Source organism: Pelodiscus sinensis, chromosome 1 (assembly GCF_049634645.1).
Source record: "Pelodiscus sinensis isolate JC-2024 chromosome 1, ASM4963464v1, whole genome shotgun sequence".
NCBI classification, from domain to species: domain Eukaryota; kingdom Metazoa; phylum Chordata; order Testudines; family Trionychidae; genus Pelodiscus; species Pelodiscus sinensis.
Genome location: NC_134711.1, coordinates 325,319,093 through 325,336,974, shown reverse-complemented (window position 1 = coordinate 325,336,974; position 17,882 = coordinate 325,319,093). Strand labels below are relative to the sequence as shown.

The 17,882-nt window shown below is 52.3% G+C and overlaps 1 protein-coding gene across 6 annotated transcripts in view; it reads right to left on the bottom strand.

Moving 5' to 3' along the window:
• The window catches only part of NUMA1 (nuclear mitotic apparatus protein 1), a 67,903-nt gene that overhangs the window by 24,987 nt on the left and 25,034 nt on the right, over window positions 1-17,882 (bottom strand). For 2 of the 6 annotated variants that reach the window (XM_075919649.1, XM_075919653.1), the window contains exons 1-3: window positions 14,331-14,499; window positions 5,738-5,809; window positions 4,129-4,214 (exon numbers count right to left, since the gene is read on the bottom strand). In XM_075919649.1, the coding sequence (XP_075775764.1) occupies window positions 4,129-4,214; window positions 5,738-5,779 (128 nt within the window). In that variant the 5' untranslated portion in view covers window positions 5,780-5,809; window positions 14,331-14,499. Of the gene's footprint in view, window positions 1-4,128; window positions 4,215-5,737; window positions 5,810-14,330; window positions 14,500-17,882 lie in introns of those variants that run through there. The other 4 variants (XM_075919654.1, XM_075919652.1, XM_075919650.1 and 1 more) reach the window with 2 other exon arrangements.

The following is a 17,882-nucleotide window of genomic DNA, read 5'->3' as shown; positions in this document are numbered from 1 at the left end:
CACTTCTCACTTGTGTGTGGCCTCTGACTGATTTTTCCGTGACTCAGTGGTCCCCACCCCTGATTTAAAGAGTGCAGCCCACCCTTTTAGCTCTTTCTAACCTGGGGGGGAAGCAGCTTGTGGATCAGAACTACTCTGACGCAGCCACAGAATAGGTTCTGGTTTGGAAAGTGCCTCTTGCTACCTGCTGAAATGCCCCCACTACTGGTACCCGGCTCTGCTAGAACCTAATGGCTCCGAGTTTTTCACAGGGGCCTGACCATTCCGGTGCTTTAATGGAGATGCTGTCAAGAGCCCAACCATGAACAGAATCTGGGCCAAATTTTGACAGAGATGAGCCCCTGCGGGCACCAGTAAGAGGAACTCTGACCACAAGCCTGAGTCTGGTCCTAGACAGCAGCGTTTAAAGTTACACCCCATTTGTAAGAAGGGGAGTTCACGACCCACGTCCAGATGCCACGATTCCCCTCCATAAGCCGATGGCTTTAGCTCAAGCTCTAGCAGCACACGAGCCTGCAATCCCTGTGAGTGCTGTGCTTCTCTGACATCCCTCGCCCTTGCAGGGAAATCCAGGGTCCTTGAACTCCGGGGCTTGGCCTGATAGTGACGAAGAAAGCTGGATGCTGAGTTTGCCTTTGGAATTTTGTAAGGGGCAAGCGGAGCCTCAGCACGTTGGGATTTCAGCAGGTCCCACAACACCAGGCCCAGTCAGGACAGACAGCCCATGCTCCTAGCCCTGCCAATTTGTCCATCTGAGGTAGAGAGCAGATGGAGGAGATTAACCAAGGCTGACTAAATATATCCCCTGCAGGCAGCTCCTTCCTCCACACCCCCCACAAAATTAGCCCCCGGCTCGGCAGCAGGCTCTCGTTACAGGGGATGAGGGAGAATGATCGGTGGCAGGCTGCCCCAAAGAGTCCTGAAGGAAGGGTTCGAAATGCACTGCTGGAACGTGAACGAGTCTCACGACCCCTCTCCTACCAGGGACTCCTTTCCAGTTCAATGACAACACGGACCTAAATCCTGCCACGCGCTCGGTTCTATTTCAGCTTCCAACATGTCTGACGTGATCGCTCCAACGTGCAGCCAGTGAACACTGCTCCTGAAAGAGCTACTCCTCCCAACCCATTCCTCAGAGCAACACCACGGCCCCCCTCACTTTCGGGCCGGGGGTACTTGATTAGTCCTGCACAGAGCAGGCCGGGCATTCCCTGGGCAGCAAGGAATACACTGTGGGGAGGAGCGTGGCAGACTCTGCCTCACCATTGTCAGGGCTTCCCCAGGAGATGCTGCATGCCACGTCACGGTGACAAGGGAACACTTGGCCTGGGAATGGTGACACGTGGAACAAGGACTATCTATGGAAAGTAGGCACCTATTTATTGCACAGACTTGTCCTGTGCCATTCCATCATTGCCCGAGCCAATTTCAGCAAGCAGCAGTTTAGCAGCTTTGGCACCTGTAAGCAGCGCCCTGCGCAGATATAAAATTCATATCCACAAATACGAGCCACAGATATTCACCTCTACACCCACAGAAGCAGATACAGTATCTGATAATCCGGAACCTATGGAACCTAGGTGGTGTTGGATTATCAAATATGCCGGAGTATCAGGAAGTACTATAAGATGTTTTTTTTAATATATATATATATATATATATATATATATATACACACACACACACACACACACACACACACACACACACACACACACACACACACACACACACAGTATATATGATATACTATATATAAAGTGTTCTTAACCCTTTTTATTGTACATACTGTAGGCAGTATACTGTAATGTTTTAGTTTTTTTTAAGCCTTTTTTTACCCTTTTTGCTCAGTTCAGCTGCTGCCACTGTTACCTTGTGACTCATTTTTTGCCGAAGCTCACTCACTAGGCTCTTGCCATTTTGATGCCGGACTATCAGGAGTGCCGGACTATTGGATGCTGAACTATTGGAGTTTTACTGTATAAAGCAGATATCCACGGATTTGCAGGGGTCTGCTGGCAAGGTCTCAGGCATTCCTCCAAAACAATGTAATATTGAGCTGTTTAGAAGGCGCTCCTGACCTAACAGTACCCATCACCCACAAAAAAACCCCAAGTAACCCTGTAGCACCTTAGAGCTTTTGTGGAGAAAAAAAAAGGGGGTGGTGAATCTCCTAATACATAACAGAAAAAGAAGGAGGAGGAAGGGGGGAAGAAAGTACCTGCCAATTGTAGTGCTGGTGCTAATGAGGCTAACTGAGTGGCTGGAAGTGTCCCATACTTAGCTTTTGATGTCATTTGGGTGTTAAATATAATGGCACCTCCAGTTTGTCTTTGTTCAAGCCCTGAGGGATAGTGTCAAATTTGCATACGAAGGCCAGTTCCTCAGTTTCTTTCTATTGTTAGTTTTGTAAATTCCTTTGTAGAAGAATGGCTACTTTTAGATCCATTAATGAGCTAGGTTACAGACCTTCAACTGTCTGGCAAGGAATCACTTAACACCTGGTGTTAGAAAATCTGTACTACTTTGTAGTTTTGCCTTTATGGTCCCCACTTCACTATTATCTGTATAGTTTCTCTCTGGTTCTTTGATTAGTTATGCAACAATTTTGCAAGCTTTAAATCACACCAAGGCAGTGGGAGTATGACTGGCTAAAGAATTGTTTCACAATACATTAGGACTGGCCAAAGAATTATTTTATAGCACACGAGTTTAAAACGATTGGTTAAGGGATAGTTAAGGAGGATCACATTTTGCTAGATACACTTGGGACCAAAAGGAAGTTTTCTGGAACCTAACTCCGAAACAGATCAGAGCCACCAGGTCTCAAAACCCTGTCAATCACATCGTGCAGAAGCTGGAGGACCCTGGATGACCAGACCCTGACTGGTCACCAGGAAACACTCAGCTGCCTTACTGGGAGCGGTGAGCATTGTACATTTAGCGTGTGCATTCAGTTTCGGTGACTCAATAAACAGGAGTTAAGAATATTATTGTGTTTGGCTGTTTCACTGGTAAAAGGCCCCCCAAGCCTGCAGAAGATTACACCCTGAGCCCTAGGAACTGGGAAAGGGTGGGAGTGCCTACATTAACTGGGTTCTGCCTTGGAAGGGTACAAGTGGAGTGCCCTAGTGTGTAGGTAACACACACCCCCATTCGCTTTTCAGACCAACAGCTCCAGGAGGGTGAGCTGGCCTCTACTGTGGAGGGGTTACCTGAGTTCCAATGGCAAAACCAAATTCTGTGCCTACTTACGCCTGTGCAGCCCCAACGAAGGGCTAAGCACAACGTCTGGGGAGGAAAGAACCCTGCTTGATTCAAGGGGGAAAAGACAAGGTGTCGGGGGAGATGCTCTTTTATTGGCCCAAGAGACCAGCTTCCCAGCTACTACCAAGCTCTTCTGCAGGTTTGGGAAAAGCACTCCGAGTGTTACAGCTCAATGCAGACTGTTCGGCATAGGGAGTTCACTGGCTGCAGGACGAGAGCATTCCAGGTGAAGTGGGCAGTTTACTCCTCTGCAGTCCTAAGGCAAAGGGGGATATGGAGTGTTGTAATGAGCCGAACATCCAGTGCCTTGATTGAGACTGTGATGTTTAGTGCCTAGTAACGTCAGGAATGCAAGCTGCCGGGCTCGTGGGTTGAGAGTGTTGTGTGGGTTCCCCTGGGAGGGCAGAGAAGTCAGATGTGGAGGGATGAGTTTGTGAAACGCGTACCTCCTCCCCCTCATCATTTATACGAGCTGCGTCTCAGGGCAGATCTGCATCCTCACAGGGGCCGCTAGCATTGGGAAAGCCTCTATCTGGGACGGGACTGGATGTGTAATCATCTAAGGAGCCAACGTGCACGGTGACTCGGGCTCTCCCACCATAGGGAGAATGCCTGAATGCCAGGAACTGCAACCAGGAAAATCCCAGCGGAACAGCTGGTGCCCATCTGCTTTGTGAGCCCCTCTCCCCTCAGACCTGGAGGAGACACTGCCCAATGCTCCCTAACGGATAAGCAGGCTCAGGACCCGCCGCCCTTTACTACGGAGGACGGGCTTGGCACACAGTGATGGGCGGCAGCATAAAACCCTCTAATACGTGCTTAGAGACCAGCAAGGGAAGCGCCACCGTTGTTCCAACTCACACTTTGTCGATGATCTTGAGGAAGACACTGCAGTCCTGGAGCTGCGACAGAGCACTCAGGGGACTGTCGACCTTCAGACTGTTCACCTGAGGACGGGACGGGACAGTCACAACCTCGGAACTCACCAGCAAGTACTGACTGGGGGGCCTTGGCAGCTCACATGCTGGGGCAGGAACCAGTCCCACTCAAGCCCTGAATCGACCCCCAGCCACCACTGTGGACTGTTTGCCCCATCTGGCGAGAGTGCCACACGGCCAAAGGCAAGGCAGTAGCAGGGGCCTCATTCAGCGCACACTTCCGCAGAGATGCTCAGAGGCAGCCAAGTTCTCTGAGGCAGAATGTCCCTGTCTTACACCGAGACTGGCCTGACAGACTAGTGTGCCCTTCACGGTAAGACCAGGGGCGTCTGGTAGCCAGGGCGGGGGGAGGCGCTGCTCTCCCAAACTGCCAGCCTGGCCCTGCCCATGCTCCATCCCCAAAATGGCAGGTTGAGTATTGCTGCCCCCCAGGGGTGGCCCGTCCATAGAGGCGAACTAGGCGGTCGCGTAGGGCGCCAAGTTAAATGGGGGGCCAAATTCAAGCACAATATCATTGAGGGGTTTGGAGATGGGGAAGCTGATTGCATGGCTCGCCTAGGGCACCAGTTGCTGGCAGCTAGTCTAGGGCGGCCACTGCTGCCCCCAGCACCAGCCCCCCCCGGTGCTCCGGGGGCCGCACGCCCTCCTCCCTCCCCGGTGCTCCGGGGGCCGCACGCCCTCCTCCCTCCCCGGTGCTCCGGGGGCCGGAGAGGCTGGGGCTGCCCACCCACTCTCTTCCCCGTAGTGGTCGGGGGCACGTGGGCAGGGCACTGCCCTGCCTCTCCATGGGGGGAGGGGAGGGCAGGGCACGGGGAGGCAATTTGGCAACTGTGGGCAGCGTGGCTCCAGCAGAAAGGGTGGAGCTGAGATCTGCCTCCCCCAGCCCCGTTTTCACTGACTGCCCAGGAATAAGACACTCCAGAGCAAGTCCCTCATTGGGCTCCCACTGGGCGTTAGCCATTAGACTGGCGGCCCCTGCTCTGGTTTCAGGGCAAGTTTCTGAGGTGGGACTGCCCAGGAACCGCGTTTCCAGTTACTCCTCTACAGGAGCTGTGAGCAAACCTCCCCCACCCGCCAGTGCGCTCTGGGCTGCAGAGGGGGCTCTCCGCCCTCCCAACGCCCCCACGGAGAAGCGCATGCTCCCAGATGCAGGAGCAATTAAGAAGCCCTTGCACCAGGGGCGGGGAGCCTCAGGCCTAAGGGCCAGATGTGGCCGCAGCTTGACTGATCCAGCCCCTGAGGCTCAGGGATTCCCCGCACATTGGGGAGCCTGCCCTGGCGCTCCAGCCCCCCACTCATAGGGCTGGAGCACACAAATCTACTCGCCTGGTCACGCCCAGGCTTGGAGTGCGAGGGGAAAGTGGGGAGTGTCTTTCTCCTCCTCAGTCAGGGGCTTCTCACTTGAGTGTGGCCCCCGACTGATTTTTCTGTGGCTCAAGGGCACCCCGACCCAAAAGAGGTTCTCCACCCGGATCAGAGCCTTCCCACGCAGGGCCCAGGGCGGGCAGCAGCAGCAGGCGAGGACACCTTACCCAGGCCAGGAGAGCATTGGCCCTCGTAGCGTGAAGAGACATCTTTGTGAGGCTGCCAGGTTACCGCCAAACCTGAAAGAGCCAAGGAGAAGCAAAGTTAGAGGCGGACTGGAGCAGGCAGACTGAGGCACAACCAGCCCCGGGCGTTGGTACGGCCAGGGAGGAAGTAACGGAAGGCTGTTCTGCATCTCTCCCCTCCTAGGAGCTCAGCGCATTTTACCACAGTGGGGAGATGGCATCCCCCCCTCGGCAGCCGGAGAGCAATGGCAGAGAGGGGTCAAGGGACTCGGCTGTGGCAGGACCAAATACATCCCAGGCCTCCTGGCGTCCAGCCCCCTGCTGCTGGGTGTGGCTATTTTAGCACCTTTCATCCGGAAAGGTCTCAAGATTGTTACTAACTAGTCCAGGGGGAATCACGTCATCCTGCAGCCACCTCCGGGGCAGAACAGACGTGTTTCTGCCACACAGCAACGTTACAACTGTTTAGGGGGTGGGGATGTAAAATCCCATTGAACTGGCTAGCTGCTGGGCTGGAGCAGCGGCTCCCCTACCACAGGCAGGGGCTGTGCCGGCTGGGCTGGAGCGGCCCCTGCTTGCAGGGCACCTGGGCCCACCGCAGACAGAAGCTGCTCTAGCCCGTTCGTGGTGCCCCCCTCTCCCCTGGGGCGGAGCAGCTCCCTGGCCACAGCAGGTGGGAAGCTGCGCCAGGCCCTACCACTTACGGGTGAGGCTTAACCGGTTAGCTGGCTAACCAGTCTCACCCCTACCAGGAGGAGCAGCAAGGAGCGGCGGGATGCCCAGTGAAGGACCCGAGTTCCGTGCTGAAACACAGCTCAGACACCACTTACAAACGCCTTGGATCTGTGTGTCAGAGAGGTCAGGGCCTGGAGCTGCCGTTTCAGCTGAAAGCCATTCACAGTCCTGCAGCAGGGGGGCGCTCAGCAGCCCACCATCGGGGCTCGGCGTACGGCCCCCGAGACATTTTGCTTACTGTTGCCCACACACAGGGCTGCCGGATTCTGCTGATTTCTGCCCGCATGGTTTTTCCTCCTGTGCTGTTACTGAAGTGACAGGCAGGTACAGCCAGGGCACATGAAGTGAGGTGCAGGCTGACTGCAGACAGCACTGACTGTGAGAGCCGCGCACCCCCTCTGCCTCCAATCAAAGCGCTGCTACGGGTCAGCCGGGCCCCCGCAATTCTAGGTGCACAGGAAGAGTTAGCAAAACTCCCCTATCCCGGGAGACAATGCGGGGCCCACTGCACAGAAGGGGGACCACTCGTGCAGCTCACTCGCTAGCTGGGGTGCCCAACGCTGCTCTACAGCATGTTGGATGCATCTGACGAAGTGGGTCTTTGCCCACGAAAGCTTATGCTCCAACACTTCGGTTTAGTCTATAAGGTGCCACAGGACTTCTTGCCGCTTTTGCAGATTCAGACTAACACGGCTCCCCCTCTGATACTTGACAGCATGTTTGGTGTCACCTCCCCAACCTGTTCTCTCGGTGGTGCAACAAGGCAACCAGTGTCCGAGTCTCCAGTGCTGGGCGCTGGAGAAGGACAGTAGTAGACAGTCCCTTCTCCAAAGAGCTTCGGCCTAGATAAGACAGACACAGCACCGGGGAGACAGAATCGGAAGGAGAGCTGGTTCTAAGAAACCACTGCCAGGCTGTCTCCTGAATCCCAGCTTTGCTCCCAGAAGCAGAGCACATGAACCTTCGCTGGCGTTGGAAGTTATGCAGAGACCGGGGGTTCTGGGTTCAGGGTGTCTGCCTGGTGTTGGTGTGGGGAGCAGGGGGTGAATGCCACAGGGACAGGGAGACCAGAGAGATTCACTCTGAGCTCGATCCGCCAGACCCAGCCCTGGGGTGAGCACGCATTGGAGTTGCGCAACCGCTGGGTTGAACTCTCCACATTCATTTACAGAATCAGGTTCCCACCCAGCCCCCCAGTTAAGATTTAGCAGCCGTGTGCAGGATCTCCTCCTGCCCACAGCATTGTGTGCCACCTCCTCTGGCTCTTCGAAGGCTTGGGGCAGTGCCAGGGTTTCCAACAAGGAACTCATCTACTCGGAGCTGTGGTTCTCCTACTCCGATACAAGCACTGGCGTAGGGGTAGGAGCTGTCGAATTATAGCACCTCCCAAAGGACCACAGGCAGGCTCCCCGCAGACACGGCCTGCTGGACAGCCCGAAACCCGTGGAGAAGCGCCGTTAGCATGTCTTGGACAAGTGCATTGCCGTACCCGAGGTGTTTGCTGTCCCCACTCAGAACACTGCCTTGCTATTGCAACTCAGGGTCCTGTAAGCTCATTACGGCAGACCAAGTATTTGAGGGGTTAGCCCTGTTCCCCAGCACCCCCCCTCTCCTAGCCACTATGCTGCCTTCTCTTTCAACTCCTCAGCTGTGGCTCACCCTGGCCCACTGCCACGCTGAGGAGCAGGTCCACCGACAGACGTGGGTAGAGAACTCAACAGAATATGGGGGTCAAAGGCTCCCACTTTCTAACCCAGCTCTTCCTGTGGTCATGAAAATAACCCCAAGCCTTCACTTCTCTACGGGGCAGCGAGCGAGAGCCGGCCGGCTCCGCAGCGGGTGGCGAGGGTAGCCAATGGCTGTGAAGCGCTACCCAGTGCAGGATGTCCCGATTCAGACCCCACCGGCGGCTACCGCGAGACTGCGCTTTAAATCACCTTTCAGCCAAGGGGTTTGGTTCTCAATCTTTCTGGCTCCTCCCCACCCACCCTGACAGTTTAAACCCCAGGCTCCTGCGGGAGAGGGGTGGGTAGTCAGGTCTCCATCAGAACTGTGCCTTGAGTCAGTGGCACAAGGGCTAAACGCCCTGTTCTGTAGCAGACTGCGAGTCTTCTTCACAGGTAGCGGCAGCTGCTGTCTCTCCGCACCTCGAAGGGAGCCTCTAAGTCCCACACCCATCGCTGAGACAGGGCTCTCTGGGGAAGGGGGGGCTTCGAACAGCATCCAGCATAGATGCTGCCAACAGCAGCCCCATCTCTTGCCCCCTAAATTGCTGGTTCTTCCTCCCCCCCACCCTGCTAGCTCACAGCAGGCTCTCAGCATAGGAGCTGGCAACCTAGCAGCAGCAGCAGCCGATTCTGCCTGGTTGAGGACCCTCCTGTCACAGCTAAGCACCACCTCCGCTCTCTCTGGAACAGAGCATGATCCCAGGAACACCCAGAGGAGATCGAACAATTAACTGCTAAGCTGAAACAAAGCAAAGGGCGGCTCCACTCTGGGGCTTTTGAATGTTAGCCCAGGGGAGGTGGGAGCAATTCCACACGGTCCGGGGTTGGCAGGCACAAAGCACGGCGGGATGAGAAACAGCCACCGAAGGGGCGAAACACAGCAGTTGTGTAACACCACAGGGCAACACGCCGCACAATCCAGAGGTCAGGAAACGCAGCAGAACACTGCAGCCAATTGGAACGGCGGAGGGAATTTAGGTCAGCAGAACGTAATTAACCGAGCCTGACGTTAACCAGGACGCTCTTGCAGAAAGTCATGGGACCCACAGTGATGGCGTGTTGTCAGGTTCTCACTTTCAAACCTCCTCTGAAGAGAGATAGTTGCCCTCCCCACCCTCGACTCTGGAACTACCAAGGAAGGAATAGCCATTGCCCAGCTGTAGTGAGGATAATTACAGTCTTCAACACACAAAGCTAAATCTAGCCCTGGTGAAACTCCATGGGCTCCCAGCTGTGTTCCCTGTAAGCTGAGCATTTGGGCAGTCACTCAGGAGAGAGTCAGGTCCTGCCCAGCTGATTAGCAGAGCTCTGACTAATAGTTTTATTTTTGTTTCTACTAGTGGTGCACATTCACACATGCCTGCGCACACAACAAAATGCATTCCACACAGGGATGGAAAAAATTAGAGGAAATTGACTGCAAGGCCTTGTCTACACTGGCATTCTCACTCTTGTTGGGGTGGAGTTGGACGGAAGGGAAGTGTGAGATGTACTCAAAGCTAGCACAAACCTGCCGGGGATAAGCCCTGCCAATGGTCCTTCCTAAACCAGGAGAGCGAGGTTAATGAATTACTTTGAAACCAGCACCGTTGGCCCAGCCTCTGAACTCTAGCTTTAGCAAGTGCTGGCCTGTGGCCCAGGCGCCTCCTCTTTCCTCTGAAATCCCAGGAAAGCCACACCCAGGAGACATGACCATGGAAATGAACCTGGCGGAGCCTGCCAGAGGCTCTGCTGTGGCATGAGCTGGAAGCGAAGATGGGCCCAGCTCCTGCCTTCCCTTAGCCACGTCAAAGGCAGCGCCTTCTAACAAGCTCTCTGCCTTCCCTGGCTTGCTTTGGAAGAGAAAACACCCCTCCGAAAATGCGCCAGATCCCCCCTTTTGGTGGGAGGGCTGGAAAGAAGCAGCTCACAGAATTGGTGGCTGCGTTCTACAAGGCTGGGGCACAGGCCTTCTCACATTTCAAACAGCCAGATAAGAAACTCCTCCCCTTGGTCCGCTCTATGGCCTCCAGTTAACTCTTTCTGGGGAAGCACAGCAGCACCAGTGCTGGCCCGGGAGAGCTCCCCTACACGCACAAGCATTGCTGTGCTGTACCCCTACCCTGGCCTACACTATGAAGTGAGCACTGAGCGCTGATCATTGGAGCAGCTAGAGCTGCCAGCTCCTTTTCCCTCTGGCAGCAGGAGCGAACACACTGCTAGGCCATGTGCTCTCTAATTTTTCCCATGTGTGTGCGGAATAAGTTTTGGCAGGTGCACCACTACGGAGGTGATGTGCGTGTGCAGGGCCGCAGTGCTGGCTCTGGGGTGGGGCTAGAGTGAGGGGTTCACGGTGCGAGGCGGGGATCAGGTGAGGACTCTGGGGTGGTGCTGGGAACGAGGGGGTGGGTGGTGCAGGCTCCCCTGGGAATTAAGGTGCCTCTCTCCCTGTCAGGGCAGCTCTGAGGCTGGAGAGGTGCCTGCATAGCCCCTGACAGGCTGCCGCATGGCCATGCAGCTTAGTGGGAACTTAGCTGCTAGAGGGGATGAAACCGAACCCCGAGACTTTGGACTGCAAGTAGCGGCGGAGCTCTCGCAAAGGGAAGCTACAGGAAGTCCCAGCACCACAGCTTATCACTAGCAAGTTGGAGCAGACCGCCTCTTTATGGTGCCAGAGTTGCCAGGGCAGCTCACTAGCAGCGCAGCAACCTTTGCTTCCTGTGGGGCTGCCACACAGTTACACACAGCAGTCAAGAAGAGAACGAGCATGCATAATAGCAGGCCCTACAGAACGGAGCCGAAGGAGGCCGGATGGGTTTGGGGAGTGGGTAAAAGTGGTTATATCCAGAGCTCAAAGGAAGATCAGATGAAGTTCAAACACTTACTAGCCAGAAGACTAAACTTGCCAGCCAAAAGGAGGTAAAGAAGAAGAGGGCAGAGGGGGCACCCACCAGTGAGGACCACGCTCGCTGTCCTAATGAGAAGGCCAGCCTGCTGCCAGAAAAGGGCAGGGCGCAGTTGCAAATGCCATCCCTGCTAGCTTAGAGACTCTCTAAGCCAGTGTTTCTCAACCTCTCTCAATAAAGTACCATCTTTCAAAAAAAAGGTACCCTCAGTACCTACAGTTTTCAGACAACAATTTTTTTTCTACCATTGCAACACAATTGTTTAAACAACTTAATTGTAGCTGGGCGGACGATGAAATTTTTGGGTGTAAAAAGTACAAAAACAACAACACAATGTAAAACTTAACACAAAAATTCTGTTTTCTCCAAATTTCAGTTGTGTTGACCCCCCCCCCCCGACCTAGGGGTACTCGTACCACTGGTTGAGAAACACTGCTCTAAGCAGCCTCTGGCTAGTAGATGCCTGAACAGGAAGGTCCACAGGCCCCTTCTTGATGTTGGAAAAGCAGGGCTGGGTCTCTGTTCCACACCCCACAACCCTCTAGCTTCCTTCTGGGGTACAAGCCAGGTCTTCTGCTAACTCTCTCCCTCAGACTTGTTTTGTTACCCTCCCTCCCCAGGATAACAGCTCTCACGTCTCCTCGCTCTCCCAAGCAGGAGCATGAAGTGACAGGATCCTTGACCATGGCAATGTCGCCCACGATGTCCAACAGACCAGCAGTGACACTGACCAGTCTTGTTCATTTACATTCAGAGCCAGGGGCGGCAGCAGTGAAAGGGAGCGATCTATCACAGACAGCCCTGCCTCAGTTCACACTCCGTTTCCATAAGGATTCAGGATTTGCACTTAAAAAGGTAAAAGCTTATTGCAGGTGCAGAGGGAAGATTCCTCCTTGCTGCAGGTTGAGTGGCTGTGGAGAGTTTTCAAGGACTACCTCTACCAGACCATTTCTCCCTGCCGTCTGGTGGAGAGCAGACAACATCAGCACAAGCCACGGCTTTGCTGGAGATGCACACCCTGTCACCACCTGCACCCCAGCACACAAAGGCTTAGTAACCAGATACAGAACAGACAGCCCCCTCACAAATTCAAACCCAGCTCAGGTTGGCAGGGTCAGACACGTTTACCTTCTGATGGCCCTTGACAGATGGATTACAGGAAGGGAGATGCTTTGGGATTCTCTGAGCTCAAGCGGCAGAGACTTCAAGAGCTGAAGGTCCGGGTCTCTGCTCTCAACTTCACAGGGGTCACGATTTACCTAGATATTATGCCAGACTATGGTGAGGAGCATCCTAATGCCTGTGAGTTCAAGAATCTCGGTCCAACTCCTAGCAGGCAGGATCTCACACTGCATACAATTGGCAGTCCTCGCTGGCAATTTCAGCAGATTGACAGAGGATCGAATACCCCAGGCCTCATTCCTAAAGGTAGCATCTACAAATCAGGCCTGAGGTGCAGTGGGAGCAGGGCAGAGTCTCCAGCAGCTTCCACCAGCAAGAAATTTGGGGTTTTAAAAAACCTCCAGGCCACTATTTCTAATGTGCTAAGTTGGGTCCGTCACTAACTTGCCCTGTTTCCTTCCTGCTGACTCCATGGAATGCTCAGCCGCTGGGCATGTCTGGCCCACAAGAGTGACAATTTTAGATGAAGTGACTGATCTCTGCAGTATCTCAGAGGCTCTAGCTCCATTCTCCAGATGGGAAGAGCGAGGCACAGAGTGAAACATCATGGTACTTAATCCTTCCTCCTGTCCACTTGCTCGTCTCAGCTTGCCTTTTACCTTAACTCTTTAAGGCAGGGACTTGTCTGTGGCGTAGGACACCTTGCGCAATGGGACCAGAACCCGGGTGAGCCATGCAACACAGCTAATAAAACAGTACGGTAAGTGACTTGCCCAAGAACAAAGGAAGTCTGTAGATAGGGTTTTAATGCTCAGCCTTGCGCCCAGAGTTGTGTGTCACAGCTAACCTGTGGCACTGCTGATCCCCGACAAGGATCTGTGCCTGGCAGGGTGGCTCACTCGGTTCAGAGAGTAGGGACCACACATCACCTTGGAGGAGGGGACACGCCGGCCATGATTTTCCATGCTTTACAAAGACAAGCTCACTGTTCTCTTCCTCTAGGCTCCCTCACTTCAGAGACGGGGGAGAAAGGTCAGCAGCTCACAGCATCAAAGGGAAGAAACATTTAATTTCCGCTGCAAGGCCCCGCTCGCAGTGGGGTGGGATCTGGGTTAGCCAGGCCCGAACACAAGCTGACAAATGCAACCTACCGAAATCCTTAGTCTGGCTGCTAGTGCTTTACAACTACAGCTATCGCCCTGACATCCAAAGCCCCACCCTATCGACGAGGAAGCATCTTCACCTGAACTGACAGAAGGGGAGTAAAACAACAACCTTGACAGAATACGCTGCATGCAAGGTCCAACACACAGCCGCTCAGGGGCGCCCCGGTAGCAGTGCACAGAGACAGGAGTGTTTGTTTTTAACGTAAGAGATTGTGCTCTGCTGCTTGCCCTGAGCGGTTAACCCAGCCAAAACACCATGTTAGGCAAGGCTGTTCCTTTGCACTTAGCAATTCTGCTAACAAACCTCCCGCCCAGAGGAGGAGACGATCCACTCCCACCCCTCTTGTCTCCACGCTTGTTTATATTCTCCTCTCCCCCGCCTCCCCACGATTCTCTATTCCTCAGAGCTCTGGCCTGGATCCAGAGGGAAAGAGGAAGGGGGGGAGAGGGGGGCGTGATCCTTTTGCAGAAAGCACGCAGCAATTTGCCTGCATTTGAGCGCTTGCCACTTGGGTCATTAACCAACCGCACCGTGTCTCGCATACATTTCTCCCACTCCCACCACCCCCCAATTCAGGATTGCCTCTATTCCCAGCCCCCCACTGGCCTGATGAAGGGGGCTACCCCCCACAACCAAGCGCAGTCCGCACAAAGACACTTATTGAGAAAAACCCACCCTCTCCCCGGGAAGCCAAAACTCCCGGATGTTGGCAAATCAAACTTAGCCTGTCGCTTCAGAGTTTAGCTACTTATTCGCACCTTTCAGGGCAGGCAAGAGATCTTGATCCTGCTGGTTTTACAGAATCCCAATAAGCCAGCCCGACTTTGGAGCTAGGAGATGGAGATTTTTTTAAAAAAAACACCCCCATCCACACCGCCTCCCCCCCATCCATGTTTAAGCAAACAAGGAAGATAGATAAAGTCTTCGTTCAGGCCTTACCAGACTTCTAAAGCCACAATCTGTGTAAGGTTTTTAATCCGCCATTAGCGTTTAAAACCTTGGAAGAGACCAAGAAAGGGAGAGTAAGCACACACAAAAGAAAAGTTGTTGGTTTTCTTCTCAGACTGGCAGGAGATGGTTCCCCCGCTTCCTGGCCCCGAGCCAGAGAGACGTCACAGCAAGGAGTCTGCTTTCTTTAAAGGCACACGGCACAAAAAGACACGAGCAGAGCAGCTTCGGTAGGTGGCATGAGGCCACCAGATTCAGAAATGAACAGTCGTGCTAAATGGATACCTTTGTGGGAAACTGACCAACCCCTTTTAAATCCTTTTTGCAGATGCAGACACCCAATGCAACCATTTCATACCTTGGCGTTCCCCTGGAGAAGAAATGCTAAGACTTGGCACACAGGCAGTGCCACCCAGACGTTAAAGGGAAATCTTTTGGCTGTCTTGTTCATTTCATAGCTTCATGTGAAACTTGACAAATTCCAACAAAGGCAGGCGTTCGTCACTCTCACCGTTACGAATGTATCAATGGAACAACTTACCAAGGGCCGTGCTCTAGGAATTAAATTATTTGGGGGACTTAGCTGTGCTATTAGCCCTGTGTTATGCTGGAGGGCAGATGAGACGATCAGATCGTCCCTCCTGACCCTCAAATCCAGGGACATTAATTTTCAAGGTAGCCATTTAAAAGCAGTTCCTCTCCTTTAGCACCAAACATTCTCAGAATCCGAGGGAGACTACAAAGGAGGCATTATGAAAAACAGGCAGACGGCTGACGGAGACAGTTATTCTGTGCCACTGACACAACTACCATCAAACAAGGGGGGCTGGGGATCCAACCAGCAATTTAAATCATTTTCCATTTGTGTTTGAGACCCTAGATACTGTGCAATTGAGACCTGGAGAGACAGACTCAGAGAACCCGGCTTTTCAGACGGTCTGGCGGGGGTGAGCCTTGCTTAAAGCGCGCACAGGTTTTAAGCAGTTTGACGACTGGCACCAGAAATCCATACGGTTGGAACTCTGTTTACAAGCGTTTTAGAACATGTTTCTCTCTCCTCGAGAACAGGACTTTAAAAAGGTCTCACTGAGGCCAGATAAACACAGGCTATCAGAAATCCCAGGTATCGCAGGTTTAAGAAGTTAGCATAAAAAAAAAAATCAGTAAGGGACAGGTTACTGTTTAACCCCTTCTCTGCTGCCGACAGGAGTACATATTACAGGCACATCTTTGATCTGATCCCTGTTGTGGTTGGGTTCTCCACCCTGCCCTTGGAAATACAGTCCTGCAGGGGCCAGAATATTTCCAGCTGTCTGTCTATTCTGTGCAACAGAAGCCAACCCAGCAGAGTATGGAAGAGGGAAAGCTACAGCTTCTGTAAGAGAGTGTTCTGACCATGGGCAAGGACTCTGAGGACCTCAAAGTGCTTTGCAGACATCACCTAATTAACAGGAACCCTCCCATTTGTCAGATGGGGAAATGAAGGGACAGCTAGTTACTTGCCCACGGTCACACAGGTAGAGCCATTATTATTTCTATTGGCACTAAGGGTACGTCTACCCTGCAACTCTAGTTCAGGATACCAGAGCATCCCAAAATAACTATCCCGCGTCTTCACAGCAAGCCCATTATTTCAGGCTCACTATTCTGATATCCCTATAAATCTCATTCTATGAGGAGTAAGGGACGTTTCGGAACAGCACTTTATTTAGAAATTTTAAATGATGAAACAAGCTATTTTGAAATCGCACTGAAATAAGATATGAAATTTGCATCTCTTATTTCGAGTTACGGTGCACTGTCGACGCATCCGAAAAGCCCTAGACATTAGCCAGGACCCCAAGGCACTAGGTGTTGGGCAAACACCGAACAAAAAGGGTTTCTGCCCTAGAGCCCAGAAGCCCAGTTCCTGCTCCTGTTACAACAATGCCTTGGTTTTCCATTTTCACCCTCTATTTCTAGTCCCATTCACCCTTGACAAGTAAAAAGGTCACACTTGTATCAAAAACAGATTGACAGAACCAAAAAAGCATGAACTACTTCAAGACAGGCTCAAAAGAGAAAACAACAGAATTCCACTTATACAGTTCACAACTTAAACCCCTCCAACGCATTATCTGCAATCTACAACCTATCCTGGAAAATGACCCCTCCCTAGCAGAGGCCTTGGGGGGGAAAAGGCCAATTCTCGCTTACAGACAACCCCCTAACCTCAAACAAATTCTGCCCAGTAACCACACAGCACACCTCCATCATAATCATCCAGGAACCCACCCCTGCAATTAGCCCCGGTGCCAACTCTGCCCACCCATCTACACCAGCAATTTCATCACTAGACCCAACCACATCAGCCACCAAATCAGAGGTTCATTTAATTGCACATCCACTAATGTGATCTATGCCATCAAATGCCAGCAATGCCCCACTGAAATGTATATTGGCCAAACTGGACAGTCTCTATGGGAAAGAATTAAGGACTCAAATCAAATATCTGAAAAGGCAATACACAAAAACCTGTTGGAGAACACTTTAATCTTCCTGGACACTCATCAATGAATCTCCAAGTCGCCCCGTTTTGTTTCAGGCCAATTCCACAAGCCAAATACATAGAGAAGGGTTAGAAGAGTGGTCCCCAACATGTGCGCCCGCCTAGTGACCAGGGCCAGCCTGAGCCATTCTTGCACCCCGGGCACGTGGCGCTTGCACGGCGCTGCCCCCGGAAGCCCTAAAAGGTTGGGGACCACTGGGATAGAAAATAACTTTATTCACAAGTTTAATTCTTATGCAAATGGTATGAACCGGGATATCAGCTGGCTCACACAGGATCTTCCATATCTTAATGTCTTAACCAACCAACCAAACAATGGAGGTGCTAATGGTTCTTATCAGCCTCTTGTAACTTCTTGAGCTATCGACTCACTGTCTCTCTTTTTTCTTCCTCCCCTCCTTTTTTTTCCCCCTCCTCCCCCCCCTTTTTTTTCCCCTTCTCTCCTCCTCCCTCCTTCCCTTATTCGTTCTTGGATCTGCACTTCTAACACTCCTGTCATCAGAAGAAGTGGGTTGTACCCACGAAAGCTCGTATTTTGTTAGTCTTTAAGGTGCTACTAGACTATTTGTTGTTTTTTAAGTTTTTCCTGTTACAGACTAACTCGGCTACCCCTCTGAAGATTTGTACCAATAGTAAGCAAAACACTTTCAGACAAGCAACACCCAAGATCACTATAATAAGGTTTGGAAGAATTAGATTTCTATTGGTAAATGTTGGTAAAGGTCAATTTCACCATACGCACAACATTTACAGACAGGCAAATATTTTATTACAATGAATAGATAAAAAGAAAAATGCTGCTTGAGAGCTTATTAAGAGGCAAAATCCAGTGATTTAGATTTCTGAATCAGATTAACGAAAGAACAGTACAAACAGGTATCATTTTGTTTCGATTTAAGGAAACACCTGTCAGGGATGGTGCTTGGTCCTGCCATGGGGACAGAGGACTGGACTTGATGACCTCATGAGGTTCCTTCCAGTTCTATTGATATTTA